General features: G+C 35.7%; 1 protein-coding gene across 2 annotated transcripts in view; it reads left to right on the top strand.

Annotated features, from left to right (window-relative positions):
• Dpyd (dihydropyrimidine dehydrogenase) overlaps nucleotides 1-25,048 on the top strand; it is a 693,666-nt gene that overhangs the window by 159,447 nt on the left and 509,171 nt on the right. For both annotated transcript variants that reach the window (XM_013036036.1, XM_013036037.1), the window contains exons 4-5: nucleotides 9,818-9,905; nucleotides 23,685-23,846. In XM_013036036.1, the coding sequence (XP_012891490.1) occupies nucleotides 9,818-9,905; nucleotides 23,685-23,846 (250 nt within the window). The remainder of the gene's footprint in view (nucleotides 1-9,817; nucleotides 9,906-23,684; nucleotides 23,847-25,048) is intronic.

Here is a 25,048-nt window from a genome sequence, read left to right as displayed (position 1 = left end):
TAGGAAATAGAAAGATTTGGAAAAATTATATTAAATGAAGTAAGCCAGGCCCAAAGAAACATAGATCCCATGGTTTCCCTTATTTGCAATAACTAGTATATGTCTAGGACAAGAAGAAAAGGTCAAAAGCTATGCACATATGACCATCTAAGATGATCTTAAGCGAAATGAACCCCAAAATAGGAACACAAGTGGTTTTTTTTTTCTTTTTTGCTATTGTTTTTAATGTACATATAATGTACTATGTGATTTTTGTGTGTGTTTCTTTTGCATGTTCTTCCCTCATGGTATAACCCCTGTTTTCACTGTATTTGATTCAGGTGCCCTGAATCTTGTATATACATTTTTACAATTTGGGGATGGTAAGGGAAATAACAAAATGCTTAAGTAAGGCTGTAGTTTAACCCATTGTAACAATGAGATGTACAAGACACTATGTTGAAAACGAAGTTTACAATTTCGGGGTGGGTGGGAAGGAGGAATTGGGGAGCTAGGGGGGAAAGGGATGTTAGGGGAAAAACAGACAAGAATACAAGGCTTGATAGGAAATGTACTCATTACCCTACTCATGTAACAGTAACCTCTCTGTACAGTATTTTTACAATAAACACACACACATATATGAAAGAAAACTCTATGTTTAGACTTTTGCAGAACTTCCATATTGCTTCCTAGAGTGGTTGAACAAGTTTACATTCACACCAACAGTAGTATTCTGTTTTGGCCACATTCCTGCCAGCATGTTAATGGCCATTCAAACTGGGGTAAGGTGAAATCTCTATGTTGTTTTGAATTGCATTTCTTTTAAGACCAGAGATGTTGAACATCTCTTCATGTGTCTATTAGCCATTTTTTAAAATTATTGTGAAAATACCATCCAGAGGGGTTACAATTACATTAAATCTCCCACAACAATCCTATTAGCCATTCTTATTTCTTCTTCAGAGAAGTTTCTCTTTTAAGTCTAGAGCCCACTTAGTAATTGAATTGCTGTTTCTTTGAGGATTTATTTTTGGAAGTTTTAATTTTTTGGATCAAAGACCTCAATATAAGATCAGATATCCTGAAAATATTACAGGAAAGAATAGGAGAAACACTAGGGCTCCATAGCACAGGCCAAAGCTTCCTAAGTAAAGATCTAGAATCACAACAGGTCAAAGAAAGACTAGATAAATGGAATTGCACCAAACTGAAGAGTTTCAGCATGACAAAGGACATAGCTAGCAAGATCAATAGAAAGCCTGCAGAATGGAGATCTTTACTAGCTATGCATCAGACAAGGGACTCATATCTAAACTATACATAGGGCAGTGGAATTTGAAAGCCAGGATAGGTTTTCCTCACAGTGTATCCTGCAGTGACTTTGCTCTTCTCATAACGATTAGTCCTCAGCATAACTGATTAGTCCATTTGTTAGGCATAGAATCCAGCCTTCTCCTGGCACTCTTCTCATTTGTATTGGTTCCTTTTGTGTCATGTGACAAAGTTCCTGAGACAGAACTTAAGGGTTCACAGCTTTGTAGGAGAAGGCATGTCACCTGGACAGTTCACCCTGTAGAGAAGAATAAAAGACGAGATCCAGTCCTCACTGACTCACTCCCAGTGACTTCCTTCCTCCAGCTTCTCACTACTCAGGGACATTTCCAGAACCACCTTAAATACAGCTGGAAACCAAGTCTTCAATACAAGAGCCTTTGGGGAAGACAATTCATACCTAAACTGTTGTATAGTAATTTTGTTTCAAATGCTTAAAGCCACAATAGATTGAAAAGCATTAAATGCTGACCTTACTTTAAAATATATATATATATATATTTATATTGTGTGTTTGTGTGTGTGTGTGTGTGTGTGTGTGTGTGTGCGCGCGTGCATATGCGTGTGCGTGCATGCATGTATGCTGGCTCTGGGGCTTGAACTCAGGGCCTGGCTGCTAGCCTTCAGCACAAAAGCTGAAGGCTAGCACTTTCACTTGAGCCACACCTCCACTTCTGGCTTTTTGGTAGTTAATTGGAGATAAAAGTCTCAGAGACTTTTCTGTCTGGGCTACCTTTGAGTAGTGATTCTCAGCTCTCAGCCTCCTGAGTAGCTAGAATTTCAGGTGTGAGCAATTAGGCCTAGCCCTACTTTTTAAAATGGTTTATTTTCTTATGTAATTATTTCTATTTGTGCCTATGCCCATGATAGGAAGGCATTTTTCATACTGAATCTACCTGAAGTTTTTAATATATACTGACACTGTGCCTTGATTCTCCTCCTCCACCATACACCCCAGACTTTACAGTCATCTCTTTCCATGTCTCTTAGAGGATAAAGAAAATACTACCAAGTCAAGTGTAGCATCCTAGGCTGGATACAGAGACTCAGTATGTAATGCCAGCTACATTAGAAGCAGAGATCAGGAAGATGGTAGGCTCCAGCTTATATGACAAGCACAGGTAGGAAGATCCTGGTCCAACGCTGGCCCTGGGGTCAAAAATGAGATCTATTTGAAAAATAACTAGGGCAAGACCCAAGCAGTAGTATTTAGCTGGCAGAAGGCCCTGAATTGAAACCTTTGCACCATTTAAAAAATAAAAAGAATAATTTTCTAAAACCATTCGCATTTCTATTCTTTCTGCATTGTAAAGCAGGGCAGTGTGTGTGTGCACACAAAAATATTGTAGAAAGTGATATAAACTCAGTCTCTTATGAAGGCATTTTTATTTGCAAGATACCCGGATACAGCAGTTTGTGATGTCTTTACTACTGAAGTTTTTGTAACTTATCTTAATTTTATGAAAAGACCCACATAAAGTATCTTTCTAATGCAAACAGCTATACCAAAAAGGTTTTACAATTAGTAATATTAGTAGCTTGTTCACACCATAATAAGAAGTACAGGAAGGTAAAACCACAGAATGGATTGCAGTAGAGAACTCAAGCCTCAGCTCAGCCACTTCCCATCTGGGATTCCCAGAGCCTTGATAGCTGCTAAGGTTAGCTAAGTCTTCAGTTCTGCAATCCCATAAAACCTTGACCCTTTCATCTTGACTTGAGAAGTTTCTTGAGCAGACAGTTAAGACTCTCTTTCACTTTAGTTTTGTTCCTCCTTAAAGTAAATTGGACTCCAGGTGAGATCTTACTCTGGTCTTTCTCTAGGTGTGAGTTCCTTACTTGCTTTTTCTTCTCAGTGCTCTGATTACTGTAACAAGGAGGCACTGGTGTCTGGAAGAGACAGACTCACTAAAATACCACTTTTAAAGTTCTAACCTGTCCTCAGGAAAGTGTGTATGTGGGGGTGTAATAGGCTAATGTGTTACAGTCTTTTTAGCAGCTGCTGTGGGGTGGCTTCTAACAGATTTCTGAAGCTTGACTTCTCACATGTGTGCAAAAGAAATAACAGGACTTCTACTTTAGTTCTCAAAATCTATTATACAGGAAGACAAAAAAAAGAATACGGAATTGATGATATGTCTTATTCTGTATTTCAGAATATGTATTGATATCTGAGATATCAAGGAATTCTCTGGAGGATCAGAGCAAGCTGTCAGGAAGGTTCTCAACTATGTTTTATTCCTGGCTCATAATCATTGTCATCCAGCAAATGATTTTACACATTAGTTCTGTGTGAATTGTAAACTCTTCCTAATTTTCCTCTCCTGAATTGTTTCAAAGGCCCTAATGCAAATTTCTGATAGATAAATTGCTTTATTTAGAAAACATGTTTGATGATTATATAGACATAAATATTAAAAGCCTTAAAATTTTGAATTCATATGTGTGGTTAAAAGGCACATGAGTTATAGAATTAAAGTTCAGTTACTTTAATGGTATTATCATAGCTTCAAGTCCAATAACATGAAGAAATTGGCCCATTACACATATTAAGAATACACAGGGTTGTATGATATACACACAAGCTGACTAAAGGATAATATATTTAGGGGAGGAGTTTAGGGGTATAACTTTTATGAATAAGTATCAAACCATTTAATAAAATGAGTACCAGGAAGCTGAATTATGTTTTTTTGCCCCTAGGAAAGGGGTGACAAGAAAAGGGGAGCATGAATGGAGGGAGGAAGGGTGAAAAATACTCATGATATTTAATGTACATTAAGTCAAAGTTTAGCTACCTAGCTTGAAGTTAGGGAATGGATGGGGAAAGGTGAAGGGAAAATGATGGAAGGAATGACATTGATCAAGAAGCATTGTATTCATAACCTGTGTGGTAGAAATGATTAATACATAATAATAAATTTAAAAAAGAATATTCAAAATCAGTTCCAAATTCTGAAGCCAGTAGGACCATGTCGAGTCATGAGATAAGCAGCGTCAAGAAGTCCTAGGAGTGGCTGTTAATGGAATGTGGAGAGAAGAAAAGTGCTATACACAGCCAGAAAATTATTGGAAGCTGAGGGTGAATTTTGCCTATTTACTGGGTCAGAATCTGAAATTAGCCTTTTTTTTCATTTTTAGATCCTTTTATTGGCCCTGGGTATATGACACAAAAGCCATGAAAAGAGAGACACCCATGCTCTATCCATCCTTTATTCCTTGAGTCCTCCCAGTTTTCAGCAGGAATGTTGTTCTTCAGTGGGAGACGTTACTAGATTCCAGGTTCACCTACACTGATGGTGCATGTATGGTTGAGAAGCTAGGTCCCTTGCCATCTGCATCTTCTCATATAGCTAGAGCTTCTGAATGATGTTAGTCAGCATCAAAGATGTGAAGAATGAAGAATGACAATACCAATATTAAATAAATACTTTAACTTTCTTTTTTTGTCATTGGTCATGGCGCTTGAACTCAGGGCCAGGGCATTGTCCCTACATTTTTACTCTACCACTTTGAGCTGGAATGCCACTTCCAGATTTCTGATGGTCATCTGAAGGTCAGAGTCTCATGGACTTTCCTACCCAGGCTCACTTTGAGCAGAGATCCTCAGCTCTCAGCCTCCTAAGTAGCTAGGATCACAGGTGTTAACCAATAATGCCTAACTTATTTTAACTTTTAATGTAAAAATGGACTCACCAAATTCTAAAATAGAAACAGCCAATATAGGTTATTTATAGTCTGTTGAAAAAATATGGATTCTAATAAAACCAAGATAATGAAAAATAAATATAAAGTTTATTTTTAAGTACGTGTGTGTGTGTGTGTGTGTACGTGTGTGTGTGTGTATGTTTGTGTGTGTTATGAGGAATTAAGTCATTTAAACTCATGAAGTAGAAAATAACAAGCATAGATTACAGTTCCAGCTGCTGGGTTTGCTTATCAATAGAAGAAGCAGGCATCTGTTCTTAGATATAGGAGGAATAAAATGGCGATTTCATTACTTAACACACTTTCTGGGGTTATAATAGAAGTAAAGCTGTCCAGTCTCATTTGACGTGTGCCACTTTTCCTAGAGGAAGATTGTGGGTAAATATATCTTTTACCTCTTGTTCTTAAGTAGTAGTGCTAAAGGTCTCACACATCTTTATAGTCGATGTTGAATCATGAAAGATTAACAATGTGTTTTTAATGAATTCTATTGTTATGCTCTCTTTTGAATGTTAAAATGAAAAGAGTTTGCCAATGCTTTAAAAATAATCTAATATAATATACTCCTCTTTCTGTAAATGTAATTACCTGGGGATTAAAAATGCTAAACAATTATTTATTGGAATCCACTTTTGCTCCTTATGATGTATGGGAAACTAAACTGCTTTGTAACAGGACAACTTTGAAAGGTAAAAGGGAACAAAATGAGAGAAGATAAAAACAAGTGTAATTTAAGCGTTACATCTAAGGGAAAATTTATGTAGATCTGTGGTTTACAATAATTGTTGACATATTCCCCTAAGTACTGTGTCTGTGATTTTTCACAGTATCAATCATTTAAAGCAATTTAGGTAATAACATTCAGACATGCATTTTTGCTATTTTATTTGCACCGTTTGCCTACATCCTTGTAATGCTGTACCTTTCTGATTTGGTACAGTAAATGCACTCTGTAATATCTATTATGGCGTGGTCAAAGGATAATTTATTGTCAAATAGAAAAATAGGTCAACAATAATGTCACTTGATGATCAACCCCCCCCCAAGTTTAATAAAACATCTCACCAGTATGCATTCCAGTGCAGTGGTTGGTATTTTATTAGGACTACCTGGCTATAGCAGTAGTGTAATTACTGAGCTGTCAGAGTGATAAGTGGGATTAATGGCAGCCTGATGCACTTTAGTCTGCAGAGTGCTTAGAGAATTGCAAGATGGTATTATTATCAGAGTCTGCCCATTCTGGCATATTCATGGCACCAAAGGAAAAAAAAAAGAATGCTACAATTCAGGTTTGCATTGCCCTGCCTCATTAACATCTGACATTTCCAACAGCTGTTATTTGTGAACTAGCTCAATAATAAAAGGAGAATTATTTGGTAAAGAGGCCTAATAACCACAACTAGAAATCCTTACATTGTCTGTGCTGTTAAGTGAATCTGTTTATGTTGAATTTCAAATTTTCTCTGGAAGAACAGAGAAAATACACTGCATATTAATATTGTGCATTCATACCTGCTGACATTGTAAGTTTTCATTTAATTGCCTTATTATTCAAGTGGGTGTTAAAAAAAAGAAAGGCAGACTTGTGACTTCATTAATGGTAATCAGAATTTTTATGATGCAACACCTCTCTCTTTATCTGTATGTGTGCATTAAGCATATGTGTATGAGTATATATCTATATGCATAAATACATATATTTATGTGTATATGTGCATATGTATATATATGCTATACAATATATATGCCTTTCTTTTGAGTTGTTCAAATAACTTAATAGATGACAAAATATTTAAGACAGCACAATATGATTCACTGTATTTTCATATGACACATAACAGGAACTCTTCTTAAACCAGTGTTAATATTGTATATAATAATCCATATGGCAATGACATAAAGTATTCCCTGATTTCTCCATCAAAAATCAACTAAGCAATGCTTTGGATTCTTTCTGTAGTATACATTGCAGATCCTATTTTCTAGGAAAAAGTTTAAAGCTCAGTAACGGTGTTTGACAAAAAACAAATATGTATGAGTAGATAGGAATTCAATTAAATGATAGATGTGACTCTAACAATGGCATTTAGAGAAATGATAGGGGAGAGGTTTAATGACTACATTTCAGAGTGGACAATTGATTATGAAAAGCCTTCAGTACTCATTGTGTAAAATTTAATTTAAAGAGAAGGTTAAGGGCACAGACCAGAGAAAAGAGATCAGATCTGAAAACATGATATTAATTAGGTTCTGAGGAATTGGTTCAGACAATGAAGAGGAGGCCAGAAAAAAATGACAATGGGACTGCTATTGTTTTTTTGAAGGAAATGAGCCAACATCTTTATGAAAGGAAGTGAATAGAAAATGAGCATGCTAATGACCTTTGTTGCTGAGTCATGTCCAATTCATTTTCAGTGATACTCCTGGAGAACTCTGGCCTGCAAACACACATGACAGTCATATGATTTCTTATGCTGTGACTCTCCACATACCTTAATAAGTTAGAATTTCATTGATTTACCTACTACTCTGACATGTTTCTTTCTTTATAAGTTCTGCTATTTCTGTTGTTATCTTTGTGACCCTGGGGCTTGAACTCAGTACCTTCTGCTTGCTGGGCTTGTGCTCTATAACGAGCCACCTCTCCAGCCCCATTTTTTGTATGGTTATTTTTAGGCCAGTGCCTTTCTTCCAAAGTTCGGCATGTGGCTGATGTGTGATCCATGTACTACAGGTTTCCTGTAATGTCCAGTTGCATACTACTTCATTCAGCTTTGGTTGGTGGAGATGGAGTCTCGTGGGCTTTTCTGCCCGGGCTTTCCTTGAACTCTGGTCTACCCAATCTCAGTATGCCTCATAGCTTAGGACCACCCTATTTTATCCAGCCTGGGTTGGCTGCAAACTACAAATCTCCCATTCTCAACTACCCAAGTAGCTAGGATTACAGGCATGAGCCACCACCAGTGCCCAGCTTGCTGTTTCTATTCTTGAGACCTTTCCTGTACTGTAGCTACATTCCCAAACCCAGTTTCCTTTGCTTCTGTAATATCCAGTCATCCTACAAGCTTCCATTTAAGTATTCTTTTAACCTGCTTTTACTTCCTCCCCTGTACTCCCTTGGCATTTCACTAATCAAGAATATCAAACACTACAGTTCCATTTGTATGCCTTTTGCTTCTTCCAATCTTCAAGATCCATGAAAGCTGAAACAGAATGATGGTGTCCATCATTTCCATATTCTCATATCCCTCAGTCTGCCAACATAGCAGGATGTATCTTGTTTTCTGTTATTCTAGCCAATCAGAATGATATGAAAAACAATTGAAGTTTATTATCTCACAGTTTTAGATCATTGAAAGTCCCCATAGTGGGGTACCTGCACGGGTCTCTGGTACTGATATCATAAATGGAGAGAATGGGAAAAGGAAAGAAAACTAGAGAGGAAGCCGGGAAAGAACCAGCCTTACTTTTTCAAACTAGTTCTTTTTAAGAACTTACAAGAGTCCAGCCTTGAATTTACAAGAGTCCAACTCTTTCTGAGAGCAGAGCCCTCAGTGACCTCATTATCTCCACGAGACTCCGCCTCAGTCAAGTCTTTCACCCAAGGACCAAGCTCCTAGCACATGAAGACTTGGCAGGCACCCTGAGAACTCTCGCAGAATAGATCTCTAAATATTGAATCCACGAGTAAATGAATAACCATACATGCCTAATGAACCAGTAGAGGGTATCCTGAAAGATATAATGACAGTTGTCTCCGAGGAGTAATTGTAGCCTGTGATTCTCACAATATGGTTCTACCCAAGTAGAACACAAACTCTTCAAAGGCCTTATTTTATTTTTCCCAGTTGCATATTCACAGCTCTCCCCTACCAAAATAAATGCTGAGACTCCTCGGGGTCTCCTCAGTGGGAATCTGACATTTCTCAAGCTTTTTCTGGTTCTTAGGTGAAAACTTAAGCATGTCTGCTCAGTTCCATTGGAAGGATCTGAGGTGAGATTGGAAAGCAGAGACTTTTAAGTGAGTTAACAACACATGATGAATGAAGGCAGGGGCTGGGCAGTTATTGCATACATTTTAGAGGATTCCTGCAGAAAAATTCTTTAACTGGGGCTGTGAGTCTGGGTCATGTGATTGGATGAGGCCTGCCACTAGAAAGGGTTATGACCTTACTAGAGCCCTTGCTCTTCAGCTGAAGGCAAAGCAACTGGGGAAGTATGGTGCTTTGCTCCTGAATGGAAGCTATATTATGAGGTCAGTAGGATAGAAACGAATAGCTTTGCTAATATATGATGGTGTGAAATACATCAGAAAAATGTGAGGAGGGAAGGAAGGAGGAAAGGAAGAAAAGAGGAATAAAGTACAGTAAGTGGCAAAATAAGACATTTTTTTTTAACTTTGGCATTTGTATGATAACTGTGGTTCTTCCCAAGACATGGAAGTTTGATCATAAAATACATCATTCTATAAGCATTGTCCATGGAGTAAGAGACAGAAATCAGATTGATCTAGTAAGAAATCACCTAAATGATGTGGCTGGAGAATATTTATTTTTTTTTCTTTTAAATCTAGAAGGAACTCTGAGAAAAATGGGCAATTTGTAATACTGTGTTTTTGTGGGCAAAAAACAAAATAGAGACTTTGTGTTTATTAATTAAATATTTGTATCTAAAAAGGCAATAATTTTACTTAAGCTTATTGGTCTTCAGTTCTGAAGGGCATGGATTTAAAAAACTAGAGGTGAATGCATGAGTTATTTTCTAGTCATCTTAACCCAGCAATGTTCTTTCCTAGGTGCCTGAAATGTGTAGATGCCCCTTGTCAGAAGAGCTGTCCTACTAATCTAGATGTGAAATCATTCATCACAAGTATTGCAAATAAGGTAAATTTAAATTTATTTCTGCAAGTTAGAGTGAATGACAGCATTGGCCTTGATCTCTAATTAAAATTATTTTTGCTTAAAGCACGCACACAGCTTTTCTTCATGAATTTGGTTAAAACATTAAAAATGGTAACCTTTATAAGCATTTGAAAATGGGCCACATTTTGTAAATTAAGCACTTCCAACTTGTGAATGGTTATTGTGAAAATGCATATTTATTAGCTTTAATGTCTTTAAAATAGTTTATATCAGAGTTATTTCTTTTTTATATCAGCCATTCATTGTCTAGATTCATCCCAGCTTAAGCTTGCCATACATAGGTATTGTCACTGATCACCAAAACATATTTCAACTTTCAAATATTGGTTTCAAAATACTGGTTTTAAATTTGGCACACTGGTACATGAAGGGGATAATGGTTTACTTTTTACTGAAATTCAGTTAATTTGCTTAAGATTTGAAGAAAATTTAAGCTGATAAAGTTACAGCTTAAAAAGATAGAGAACAGGCTTTGCAATAGGATAAACAGAATTTTTATCTTAATTTTTTTGAATGGCTGGGAGGTTTAGTCCAATTTTTATTCATTAAGAGAATGGTTGGTTGATTGAATAATTGGCAGTAATTAATAGCACTTATTTTCTTTGCGAAAAGAACATTGGGAGCTTTTGGACAAGTGTCTTCTTTAATAAACAGTATTTCCCATAGGTTATGGAGAATTCTGCCTCATAAGTTTTAGAAATTCATGTCCTAAAATGTGTGAAACCCATCCACAGGCAAGTACTTTTTCAGACGATTTCTTAATATACCAATTTCTTGCAACAAATATTTTAGGAGGAAAAATATAGGGAAATTTATGTGGCTTTAGGTTGTTGAAAAGTTTCAGTTGCTGGTTAGATTTAGAGGCATGATATTATTCTGAATGGTAAAATTTAATAAGAGTTAAAGCCTGAGTCAAAGTTTTAGACATATTACTTTTTATAAACCTATGGGAAATTGTTTACTTTTTTTTTCACTTATGAAGATGTAGCATCTGTCTTACACAGTTCTGTTCTGTAAAGAGAGTAACCCCTGCCTAAGAGAATGATTAATGTAGAAAATACTGAACAAATGTATTCTAAACATGGAATGATTAGTTTTCCTGTTTACTTAATATTGTAAATGCTATAGAAGTGATTATTATTATTTATTGTTGATACTGTTTGTTATTTGCCTACTATTTGCCCCACATGGCATTGATTATCTTCAAGAAGGTCATAGGCAATAGTAAAAAGAGATTTGTTTCCAAAGCTATCTTAGGATTCAATGTGAGTGGTGTCATTTCTCATGTAACACAGGGAATTATACATTATTTGAAAGAGCAGGAATGTATATGTGGGCAAATATATGATTTGTTTGGACAAATATAATAAAAAATTCTAGCGTACACTAGCCTGACTAAAATTAAAGAATGGTAGGAAAGAGACACAATGATTCGATTGGTATCAGTTTGTGAAGATATTTACGTTACATGTTTCACAGTTGAGACTTCATCCTATAGAATGCAGGAAATCACCACTGCTTTGCGTGTGTATTATAACTTAAAAGCAGATGAATTGAATTGAATTTGTATAGTTTGGAAGATGAATAAGAAAGCAATTTGTTCAGCAACTTCATGTTATCGCAACCGTTCACTATTATTGGTTTTACGAGCAAACAACAGTGGATCTCCCTAGGAGCTCATGCTCACCAAAATTTTCTAGATATCCTCATGTTCAATAGTTACCTTTTTACTCTCATTGGTGGACATTCTGTTTATTCAAGATCTACACAAATTTATAGGAAGAAGTGACAAAAAGCTCAATAATGATATTCCTGGCAAAGTATGTAAAACATGTAAGCAACACCAGAATCACCTCTCTTTTAGGAAAACCTCTTCCCATTTGATTGATTGAATTGTTCATATTTCTACCACCTTATGGAGAACTGTGCTTCGGACTTTATTTAAACAGATTTCCCTACATATAGTGAAATGAAAGTGTAATTTTTTGCCCAGCATATAAGGATCCATTTTAAGTAATGTTTTGTTCCAGGGTCACTGTAGCAGTCATAAAAGGTCAGTGGTTCTTGTCCTTCAAAGTCTGTCCTGTTTTAGACGTGTGCTGACTGGGTCCATTGGAGGCCATCCAACCTTGTTCTGCTAGTGGGCCTCAGATCAAGAGGAGTTTCTTTCTAGGTTGAAAGGGTAATTGAATCACCTGACTCAATGAGCCTGGTGCCTCTTTGAGAAAAGGGTGTCAGTTGTGTTGTATTGTGTGAAGCTTCTGCGAGTCAGTGGAGTTTTAGGCCAATACTTCCATTCTTTATTTTCTTACAAACTGGATTACAGTTCTAGTTTCCAAAGCTACACTCAATGCTATTGTACCTCCTCAGTCAGTTTTTCTCTGTTTCCTTTGTGCGGGCTGTTGTTGGCAATTGTATCTCTCAATTGGAAGCGAAGGGTTTCTGATTCATCAAACTGTGAATACCAGGTTACATTTCTTCATAGCTTTCTTTTAAAGAAACTACTCTGTATGGAACAAAAAAGTCTGCTTTTTGAAAAACTGTTCTTCAATTTCCTTTTCCTTTCTGTTAAACAGCATTGATATGGGCTTGCTTAAAAATTATTAATTAAATTAAAACATTGATGTTTGTTTATCAGTTAGTATATTTCTCTATCAATTAATGTATTTTTCTATTCTATTTTTCTATCAATTTGCATGTTTATCCAGAAATTATATCCTGAGATTGGTTTGGCTTTTATCCTTAGAAAAATTTGAAAATACGCATTAGGTAAAAACCTAACAAAGTGACTCAAATATAAAATAAAAAGCTTTTCTTTCTAATACATCCTTATTGAAGGAGTCAGAGGAAAAGTAAATCTAACCAGTCAACTGGATTGACAAAGACTATTGGTAGTGATATTTGCATTTTTTTTTAAAAAGTGACCTTAACATGCCTGAGAACTAATATGGTATATTTGTGTATTTACATTGTAAGCGTCACAAGGCAGAAAAGCAAAAGCGCATCAATAGATTTTGTACATTACCTTTTGGATTTGCATTCCCATTTCAATGACAAAGTGGTTCATACTTTTATAAAGTGTTCATCATTTTCAGAATAATTTTCTTAAAAAAGTATAGTTGTAATTGTATTGGCCAGAAAAAAATTAATTGTCCCTAAGTGCCTAGAATTAATATCTAAATACATAATTTATTAGGTAAGTTGTCTTTTTTCCCATTATGACATTGGACAATCAAAGCAGAAAAGTATGCTTCAAATTCCATCATTTATCACCTGCAAAAAGTAGGGACGAGGTTTCCATTTTACTTTGGTATATATACCTGTATGGTTAGGAGCTAAACAATTATGAGTACTTCTCTACATCTTGAGAGTACTGACACAACCGTACCTATGTACTAGGAGAGGTTACTTGAAGAGAACAAAGCCTTAGTACTATCTGTGAACTCTAGATGGTACAAAGCTGTTCTTTTGCAGAATGGAATATGCCTTGTGGCTTATACCTGTAACTCTATACTTGCATGCTATTTGGGCAATTTCTAATATGTTATGGGTCTGTGTGGTTTGGGGTCTTAATCTGAGGAAATCTTTGGCAAGGAGGAGGAATTTATAATTCTGCTTTCCTTTTTTCCCATTTCAAAGGATAATGCCTGGTAGAAATTAATTTCAACACCTGGTGAAATGATCAGGTTCATGGCTATTATCATTGTTAAATCACAGGAATGGCACCATTCTGTGTTTTCTGTTACCCTTTGTTCTTGGAAGGTGGACGGAGACAGTATGTGTTATCTGAGGTTAATGGAGAGAACTGTTCCAAAGAGCTTTTTAATCTTTGGTGTAACAGTTCTTCAGCATTTATCTAAATCTGTAATTCTTTTTACATATCCTTCTTAGTTTCCATTGACGTGTCTTTTATCATTATACTTTGTTTACTTTGTGATTTACTGGCACTTGAACTAAGGTTTTTTTATGTTTGTTTTTTGTTTTGGTTTTGTTTTTCTTTACCATTTGAGCCATACCTCTACTTCTAGCTTTTTTTTTTTTAAGTGGTTAATTGGGGATGAGTTTCTCAGGTTTGTCTGTCCAGGCTTCAAACCATGATTCTCAGATTTCAGCCTCCAGAGTAGCTAAGATTAATATGAGGGTTAATGCCTTTCATTATTTGGGGGAATTTATCATTGTTTCTTCCTTTTTTTAAATGGAACTCTCTATATTTTATATCCTATTATTTCATTCTTTACAATGTTCAAGTTTCAAACCTTCATGTCTTTGATTTAGGGGACTTACATGCTAGATTATTTCCTTTATTTCAGATTAGAAATATATTAGTGAACTTTTTTCAAATTCACAATGTTACAAAAAAAGTCTATGAGAATGGACATTTTCATTTCGGAGAGTTATTTTAGTACTGCTAATGTGACAGTTTACATGCATTACTTTTATGATATCACTTCTCAAATCATGTGAAAGTATTTACTTGCAAGCTCTGGGATTTTATTATCCAGGGGTGGGTCTGATTATACCACATGTAGCATAGACCAACTCCACGCACCGGGCTGAGATTCCTTTTACGTATTGGAAGCTTTGTTGATGAAAGCACTGGGAGGACTGTGGCGAAGGCATTTTTTCTTCACGCCTGGCTGATGCTCTACTAAGTGCCAAGTCTCTAGTTCCAGAATGCATTTTCCTTTAGAAAGGATTTACACTTGCTTCCGAAGCAGTAGCTGTACCATCAAATTTTTGGACCTAGCTTAAAATAATTTCTTCTTTTGCTGTTCTTTCAACTTAGCCAGATTCTGGGAATTAAGTCAGAAAAGTATTCAGGAGGATTAGATTATTATAAGTTTGTGAAGGATATTATTCACTTCACCCCACATACCTCTTTTACTCAGGTCTTGTTTAACAGGAAGATTTCTTTGCGTTTTTAGGCAAGAAGAAAATGGTGCTAAATTCCCCGACCCCTTTTTATTGGTAATATGGGCTAATTTAGTTCTAACTTCATGGTGGAACAGTTTTAGATTCAAACCTTGAGTTAACCTTAAATACTCCTGGTCTTGGTTTTGAAAATGGACACCTATGTTCACCAACTTTGAAATGATTCCAGTGGTTCTACTAGCCTAGATGTTTTCTTATGGTCCTTGGACTTAGTCTGGGACAAATTGAAGGTGACTTTTTATGAAATTTTTTACCCATAATTTTAACTATTTGATTAGAGAAGTGGTAGCAGATACTAAGTTCTCAATTTACATGGAAGAGTACACAAAATGTTTGCAAATCAGTAATTCGTATATACTAATTTTTAGGAGACCGGGTGTTTGTAGGCAAGTTTTGAGGTAGTAACTGGAAGGATATATGGAAAAAAAGACAAAAATATTTTCCACAACAGATGCTGACACCGCCTTCAAAGCTACTCTACTGGAAACTTTGCCAATGTTGATACAGGAGTAAATGCATCTGGAACAACTATCTCTCTGTCATTTCACCTATTTTCAGAATATTCTAGGCTTTCTCTGCATAGAAAAATACCTTTGCAAACTGAAAGAGAACTAGCAAAGCAGTTACTGAGTATCATGCTCAGACTGTAACAGATACTTTCAAATTATTAATGTACATCAATGCATAGCTTGCCTCATTTCTTTATCAGTTGCTGCAACCATTAACTGAATGTTTCAGAACACAACTAGTTATTTTGTATTGAATCTGGCTGATCTTAGGAACTAAATTTACTAATGATTAAGGCAAAGGGTTGGCATATTGTTTCAAAATGTCACATCTTAAAAATCATATTGCATTGGAAAAGAGAGATATGAATATTGCCTATCAAATAATTTATCCTTCGGTAAAAACCCACATTGTTTTGTTTCTTAATACATGTCTTTGAGATTTTTAAAGGTCACATTTTATTCTCATCACAGTTAATAACATGGCCACTGCTTTTCTTTATATTTCCTTCCATAGGTAAATGTCTAAAGCTGGAAAGTGTTCTGCAACTGGAAATCAACATTTGTTAATTGTAGATTTCAAGGTGTAAGCAATAGGAATTCTGAAAGTAATTCAGTATACATGAGAAAGGAGTTTTCCTTGTGTATTGTAAGGCACTTGTATGTTAACCAGCATATTGTTTGTGGTTGCATATGTACACTGACGGATTTTTAACATTATACCACTTTAAATGGTTTTAAAATTACAAATTATTTTTTCACAGTAATGATGCCATGTCTATGTACATATATAAATTAAATTGGAAATCAAAACTTCTCTCTTTATTTATATCAAGACAAAGAAATACCTGTGTAAAGAAATGCACCGGATACTATTTTGGCTGTTTCCCCCTATATTAATAAGCAGAAAGAATGTAGCAGAAATTAGACCAAAAGTAATTCTAACCAAGCTAATCATCTCATGGTATAGAAAAGAATGTTGGAATCCAGCAAAGCAAAGTGACTTGTTCCAGCTTACACACCTGCTGGACAATGTCACCAAGTTTCCAACAGTTCTTGGAGATAGTACTCACTGCAGTGAATCAAAATTAAAGCATAGAGGACTGAGTACATAGCATAGCGGCAGTTATTGCAGAACTTTATGAGCATGTTTTACATCTGGAATGTTAGTAAATGAATCATACCTTAGACTTCATATTAAGTAAATTTGAGTTTAGTTTTCTGGAAGCCACTTCAATCAATTGAATAATTGCAATTACAATGACCAATAGTAGTGATATTTTTGAACAGACTAAAGAGTTTGAATTTACATACTTGTGATAGAGGCTTTCAAGAATTCTATTTGCTCCCGTGGAATAGCAAGGGGGACATGCGTGGCTGTACGTGTGATGTTCCATGACAGTCCTTGAGTTTGGTTTTTGGTTGTTTGAGGTGGGATCATTTGAGCAGTCTGTACCTTTCTGAGTATTGTTTTTGCCAATTCATGAGTTTGTTATTGAAGATGTAGCAATCTGATTGGACCTTTATTTTTATAATAGATAATTCTTGAACAAAGAAAATAATGATGACACAATTTGTTTTTCTTTTTGGCCACCCAACATTAGGCACCAGTTGGGAGAGAGAGGCATTACTGGCTATTTGGGTTGTCAATAGCACATAGGAAGCAGTCTTTTACTTCTATATGCTATTCCTCAGAAGGTAGAAGCCACTGAAGGCTTCATTCTGGTTATTTTTATGAAGATGTTGAAATGATCATCTTTGTGTACAATTAAACATATACTGTAAGGATTACAGATCAAGTTTTTCAACAATTTTTATGTAGCCTATGATATTGTTTGTAGTCAGAGTACTTCATCTATCAGTTTCTCAAGTTCAAACATTATCATGTGCTTTTAAGTAATAAAATATTCTTCAGTGATAGTTATAGGATTCTTCCATGTTTCCTTTACTCCACTGATCCCTAGTGCTTATATCTTTGTTACTATATTGGTATAGGTGTTCCTATGTAGAAATCCACCTTATCTTCAATTATGAATTAATTACAGTAAATTTAATAAATTCTGGCATACAACAAATTAGTTAATCTTGAATTTTTTTGTTTTCCTATCTTTATTTCTGAATAACCCATTATGAATGAAAAAAACTATGTAAATTTCTCATAAAGTCTATTGCTTTCTTTCTTTCTTTCTTTCCTTCCTTCCTTCCTTCCTTCTTTCTTTCTTTCTTTCTTTCTTTCTTTCTTTCTTTCTTTCTTTCTTTCTTTCTTTCTTTCTTTCTTTCTTTCTTTCTTTCTTTCTTTCTTTCTTTCTTTCTTTCTTTCTTTCTTTCTTTCTTTCTTTCTTTCTTTCTTTCGGGTCCTGTCTTGGGGTCTGAACTCTGGGCCTGGGAGCTGTCCCTCAGCTCTTCAGCTCAAGGCTAGTGCTCTACCACTTGAGCCACAGTGCCACTTCTGGCTTTTTTTCTTTTTGCTTATGGGGTGCTGAGGAATTGAACCCAGGGCCTCATGCATGTAAGGCAAGCGCTCTACCACAGAGCTTCCTTCCCAGCCCCTATTGCACTTTATTTAAGAAGACATTTTTCATTACAGAAATTACAAAGGACTTGATTCTTACTGCATTTTGTACAGATGGGTTTATTGCCTGTCAAAAGAGGAAACGTGAGCAAATGCAATGAGAACAGTCAGTGTAAATATGCGAAAATTGAAGTAGGAAAGTTGAAGGAATGGATGAGGCTGGGAAAGATGGTGGAACACCAATGAAAGGAGTAACATTGATCCAGATGCATTGTACTCACAAACTGGCATGTTGAATTGCAACTTCTTTGTACATTTATATTAAGAATAAAAAATAGAGAAAAACGTAAGAAGGTAAATGGTAGTGAATAATTGTGTTTAGTATTATTGTCTGACCTCCAGTACAACAGAGAATATAGATTTGACATAATCTTTGACCTTGGAAAAATAAAAGATACATGCTAGAATACTATGTAACTGTCATAAGCATTGATTTATAAGCTCAATTATCTAAGCACATATACTCAAATAAATAATGTCTTGGCATTATGTTTCTAATTAGAAAATGGCTGAAATGCTGATGAAGTTTTAAAAGAAATGTTTTTGAACAATGATAGCAAAATGTGAAAAGAACAGATTTATGTACAGATGAACATTGTGTTCTATTTTGCTAAAGCCATCAAGTAATAACCATGCTAATTATTCATGCATGCTTAGCACTTATGGAAAGTATTCACATATTTGATAATAAATTGATGCAGGTTCACATGTACAGCAAGGTGTCTGACTAGTTCATGAGGGTGACTATAAGTATTCATGCCCATCAAATCAAGAATAGGTGGTTAAATACTCAAAATGAGAGAAATGACAGATGTTTTCATCTTTGTGTTGCATATAATAATATATTACACTCCATTTTGCAACCTGCATATCTCTATACCATTTCTATTTTATTGTTTAATAAATTGGTGATTATTTTTTCCTTCTATACTTTATAGCTTGTTTTATCTCACTGTCTTCCACATTCTATTTTCTAATGTGAGGTTTTTATTTTTCTGCAAACATTAAAATCTTAGGCAGAATTAGCACTTTACAGAAAGGCATTTTAAGGAGAAAAGGTTCAGATGAGGATTGAGTGATGACTTAAGCCCCTCACATTTATTTGGTACTATACCAAGGCCTTCACATGGACACTTTGTCAAGTTTTACAAAAAAATTACATAGTGTAACTCTGACTAACAAAATAGGAATTTTGATCAATATTTCTCAAGTGGCAAAACTGGAGCATACAGATATTATAATCCTGCTCAGTATTCTGTCTCTTGTATGCCCAAAACAGCACTTAAACCCAGTTGTCACCTGGAATCTGGGGACCAATTCCAAAGCCTGTCCTATACAAAAGCAATACATGAATTCATTTACAAAGTCAGGCTTAACTCAGACCAGCTAAACTAAATTCCTAGGAATTAAAAAATACATAAAACATAGTAGAATTTCATATGTACAAACATCACAAGGCAGGATATTTTCTTACTAAAAACGAACAGAACCTATTTCATCCTATCAAGGATTTGTAAGTGGGGGGAGCAATGACTTGATTAATAAAAGGTATTTTCTTTTTCAATTAATGTACATCTCTAAATTTGCACTTAAGCCAGAAATATGAGTTCTAATTCACCCTTCTCACACATGAAAACTTATTGAAGTTTAGTCCAAGTAATTTTAAAATGCAACAGATTGGAGTTTATCTTGGAAAGATGCTTCCATCTGTGAAAATTTGTTATTGGAAGAAGGAAGAACACTTTAAAATAAATCCACCAGCTGTATTGATAATCTTGTAGTGATTTGAAGGCCTTTTAATATCATAGGACTATTTGTGAAATTAGTTATACCATATGACAGGATAGTTGGCTTGTAAGTTTTTCATTTCTTGATAATGATTTCAAAAATTATAAAATGGTGAGGAATGTCACTAATGTGGTTTGCTCCAATACCAAAGCGTTAAAAATTATTTTACTAAATCACCTATTAAACGAAATCACCTAAATAGCACATGTGATGCTGAAGAACATGCTTTTAAGTACCTCAAGGATTCATAAAAATTTCAAAACCTTCATTATACGAGTAAATTAATGGACTTGGTGAACATTTGATGCTTGTATTTCAGTGCTGATTTAAAAATAAACATTGCAAGTTTTTAAAAAAGTTTTTTAACTTTTTAAAAATTAAAAGTGACAGTACTTACATTTTTTTTAAAAGGAACAATCATCCATTTGGGCTTTGTAGTAAGACCTTCTTTCAACCAAATAAGAAGAAAAACCAACAAGAAAAGTAATCAGCTGTAAACATTAATTGACTGTGTTCCAAACATCTGATATTTATCTTTTGTATTTCTCAATGTGGCTCTTCACACAATAGAACATTCTTGTACGGCCGGGCGCTGGTGGCTCACACCTGTAATCCTAGCTACTCAGGAGGCTGAGATCTGAGCATCGCGGTTCAAAGCCAGCCCCAGCAGAAGAGACCGTGAGACTCCTATCTCAAATAAACCACCAGAAAAACCGGAAGTGGCGCTGTAGCTCAAGTGGTAGAGTGCTTGACTTGAGCTGAAGAGCTGAGGGACAGTGCTCAGGCCCAGGGTTCAAGCCCCATGACCGACCAAAAAAAAAAAGAACGTTCTTGTGACGAATTGAATACTATGAAGAAATCAGTTGAGGTGATGAAAGTATTTTGCTAGAAGGAGACAAGTGTGGTGTGTATAAAGTGCCTGTCTCCATTTAAATGTGATTCTCTCTCTCTTTCTCTCTCTCTCTCTCTCTCTCTGGTTTCTACATGTATTCAATTCTGAGTACCCAGATCTCTAAACACTGGAGTTATCTAGCAGGCCATCAAAGTGATCTGAGAGAGGGAGATGGATTGCTAAGGTGACTTCTCAATCATTGTTCAATGGGGGCTCAGCCCATGTCCAGACAGTTGTGTTTTCTAGTATACATAAGAATTTTCTTTTCTAGGCATGGTTCTGTAATCTCCCTTATACTTCCTCTATTTCAGTTCCCATGCTTAGAATTTTTCTATGATCTGTTTAATAATCTCCTTACGTAACCTCATAATAACTGAGTCCTTCTGTTAAAAACATGACAATCAAGATTCCCCAGGAACTGGGTCAAGCACAATTTTCAAAGATATCTTTTAATCACCTTTATTTTTTTTCTTTTAGAAGTACTGAGGATTGAACTCAGGGCCTCCCATTTTCTCTTTTCTTTATTTCCTTCCTTCCTTCCTTCTTTTCTTCCTTTCTCTTTCTCTCTCTCTCTCTTTCTTTCTTTCTTTCTCTTTTTTTTGTTGGTTGTGGGACCTAAACTCTGGGTCTGAGCACTGTCCCTCAGCTCTTCAGCTCAAGGCTAGCACTCTACCACTTGAGCCACAGCGTGACTTCCAGCTTTTTCTGTTTATGTGGTGCTGAGGAATCGAGCCCAGAGCCTCATGCATGCAAGGCAAGCACTCTACCACTGAGCCACCTTCCCAGCCCCAGAGCCTTCCGTTTTCTAGGCAAGCCATGCTGCCAATTCATTGTTGCTTTTATTATTGTTGAGTTAGGATTTCACCTACAGAAGCCAAAATAAAAATAATAAATGCACTTATTTCACTCTTTTGGGAGGAGTTTTAAATAGAACTGGGGTTTGAATGTAGGACCTTTTGTTGATAGGCAGGTGCTCTACTGATGAGCCACACCTGCACTCTTCTTCACTGGTGATTTTTGAGTGAGAATCTGATTTCCTACTAAGTGGTACACTCATATCCAAGTGAATGCTTGGGTTGTGATCTGTCCATTTGGAGTTTCTTGCTGTCACTAGAATGATAGATATATACCCTGGAGCCCAGCTCTTTCTGTAAGACGCAAACAGAGTCTTATGGATTTTCTGCATAGACCAGCCTGGAACTATGATCCTCCCAATTTCCAACCTCCCCTGTAGCTTGAGATGCAAGGTAAGAGCCACTGCACCCTGCTATTGGTTGAGAATGAACCACGTGAGCATTTCTGCCCAAGCTGGCTTCAAACCACAGCTCCCCTCTTCTCAGCCACCCAAATACCTAGGATTATAGGCATGAGCTATTGGCACCTGGCTCAATTTTATATTGTTTAGTACACTTTATTCATTTTATAAATTGTGTGTTTAGAGCAGTTTTAGAAGTACAGAAAAATTACAGAAGTACCACAGAGAATAAACCATATGTACCTGCCTTATTTTCCCTATTAATCCTACAATTATCAAAAATTGTTACAATTAGTGAAATGAGATTTTTATATCATTCTTACTAAAATCCCTTGTTTATTCAGAATTCCTTAAATTTTCCCCTAAGGTCTTTTATCGTTTCCAAAATTCCATCTTAAGGAATCATAGTATATTTATTAGGCTACTCTTTTTTATTAATAAGTTATTTAATTGTGAAAATACTGTACAGAGGGGTTATAATTACATGAGCAAGGAAATGAGTACATTTCTTATCAAGCATTGTTGCCTCCTCCTTTGTTTCCCCTTACTATCCCTGCCCTCCCATCTTCCCCCATTCCCCCACCAAAGTTTGGAAAGTAGTATGGAGGTTCCTCAAAAGATTCCACATAGAGCTTCCCTATGACCCAGCAATCCCAGTTTTGGACATTTACCTGAATGATCACAAACAAGACCATACTAAAGCTACCAGCACAACTATTAGGCTACTCTTAATTTAACAGTTTCTCATATTTTTCTTGTTTGTTGGGCAGTTTTCAGAAATACAGGTTTCAGTTCTGATTTTTCTTATGATTTGAGGGAAAACAATACTCCCATTTTCAACCTATCACTCATTATTTTTGTAGTAAATAACAGCATAGCCATCTCATTTTTGAAGAAATTAGGTTCTCCTGATCCTTGGGAACAGTAGAGGTTTTGTATGATACTTTATGGTAGTTAAAGGTGGGTAAAGGAATGTGGAAAATGAACTAGTTGAGGTTTCTGAGAGGACTTGCTGTATCTTTGGTCATGAGATGCTATTCAAAGATGCTAATTGACACAGGAAGTCACAGAACAATGTGTCCCTGGGCAAGCCAGATGAAATGAAGGAAAGAGCTCTGGTTCTTCTTAGTTCTATGGATTCTTACCTGAGGTTAGGAGTTCTTAGTGTTTGAAAGGTAGGCTTCAGTCTTGTTCAATTGTACACTCTAACTTAATGTTTGTTAAAGATTAAAAGGAGAACTGAAGGCAAGTTTTTTTTATTTGTTTTACCATTCCTGGGGCTTGAAATCAGGGCCTGGGCACTGTTGCTTAGCTTCTTTTGCTCAAAGTTATCACTCTACCACTTGAGCCACAGCATCACTTTTTCTGTGTATGTGGCACTGAGGAATCCAACCCAGGGCTTCGTGCATGCTAGGAAAGCATTCTACCACTAAGCCACATTCCCAGCCCATGATACTGTTTTCTGGCTTATGAATGGAAACAATTTGTAGATTATGTCTATGAATATATATGTAATATTTGAATTTTCTCAAATGGATAGGTCAATACATTAAATATTGATTAAATATTATCGAGTAAATATGGATTAAATATTAAATAATATATCCTGCTTGAAATATTACTATGTGTCAGGTACTTGGTTAGTTGTGAGATGATGGTTGCTGAAGAAAAACCATTGGGAACTCTTAATATCTTGTTCTGTAATCCAATAGCTTAATAGAAAGAAATTATTGTTATTACTTGATGTTTAATGAGTCTCATTATGTAATTGGCATATTTTATTTTATTTCTGCAGAACTACTATGGAGCTGCTAAGGTGATTTTCTCTGACAATCCACTTGGCCTGACTTGTGGGATGGTATGCCCAACCTCAGATCTTTGTGTTGGAGGATGTAATTTATACGCCACTGAAGAAGGACCAATAAATATCGGGGGGTTGCAGCAGTTTGCTACAGAGGTATGAGAGAGGACACACAGTCCTCCTTTCCCTATCAGAAAAGCATAAGATCTTAAAACAACTTCAGTTAATGGTGTCCTCAAAGATATCTCTTTCCCTTTGTGATTCTTTAGTGTCTGAGAGAGAAAACGGATTCCTATTATTGGTGCTGTGTAGTAAAGTCTTGGATTAAAATGTCAACGTGACCTTGCATTTGTCACTGGCATACACAACGTACGAATGTTTTTTGCCCAGGCAGTATTTTTATTCAGCTAATTGACTATGTAAAATAAAAGTTTAGATGACCATATGACAAATTAGTTGCGATCCCAGCAGGTCATTACAATATGTAGACTTAAAGTGTTTAAATTAGATGATCTGGAAACAGAACTTGATCATTAATTTTGTATTAAAGTGGCAAGGAGACCTTATGTAAAGAGGGCTATCTTCCTTAACTGATTTTCCCTGACACACTATGTGGTCTTTACTTTGAAATAATATGTCAGCATTATTACATAATATTGTTTTAGTAATACAGGTTATTTAGAAAAATAATTAGAATAAAATGAAAGGTTTATTTGTTGCTTTTTTTTTCTGTTGGTATTTATCCCATAAATTTTGGTACTGGCTTTCTCTTTTTATAAATCCATTGTGAATGATTGATTCTCAGGTACTTCCTTATGCTCTCTGGGGTCTGTTATTTGGAGTCAACAGCCAGTCAGTTCTCATGTATCATTTAAATGATCAGCTTATATGGAGTTTGCAGTAAGATTTTATAATCTTAAGGGACTAGTTGGCTAGAAGACTAAATTAAATGCCTGTCTAGGGTGAACTGTTAGTTAATGACTTACCTGTCTGGTTTTGTCACCGTAAACACAATGTGCTTTTTTTTTTTTTTTCCTATAGGACCTTTTCCATAATGTCCCTCAAGCTTAAGTCTCACTTTGATTTTAGCAATAAATCAGAGTTATTCCCTTCCCGCTTTCTGAAAGGTTAATTCTAAGGAAAGACTCCTGGGAATAAGGAAGTACAAACAATTTGAGGTTGTGAGTTGTTGCAATAAATTCTTGGATTTAATTTTGCTTTATACCAAATTCAAAACTATATTAGGCTTACCTAGTGATAGAAAGTATAATCTTTACCATATGGGAAAATCCTTAGTTGATAGAGAAAGGTCACTTGAATGTCTTTTCATCTTCTTTCGGGGACCCATTGTCTTCCCA

The sequence above is a fragment of the Dipodomys ordii genome, unplaced genomic scaffold (assembly GCF_000151885.1).
Source record: "Dipodomys ordii isolate 6190 unplaced genomic scaffold, Dord_2.0 Scaffold242, whole genome shotgun sequence".
NCBI lineage: Eukaryota > Metazoa > Chordata > Mammalia > Rodentia > Heteromyidae > Dipodomys > Dipodomys ordii.
Note: the sequence above shows the minus strand (reverse complement) of the source record. Positions and strands in the feature narration are given on the sequence as shown.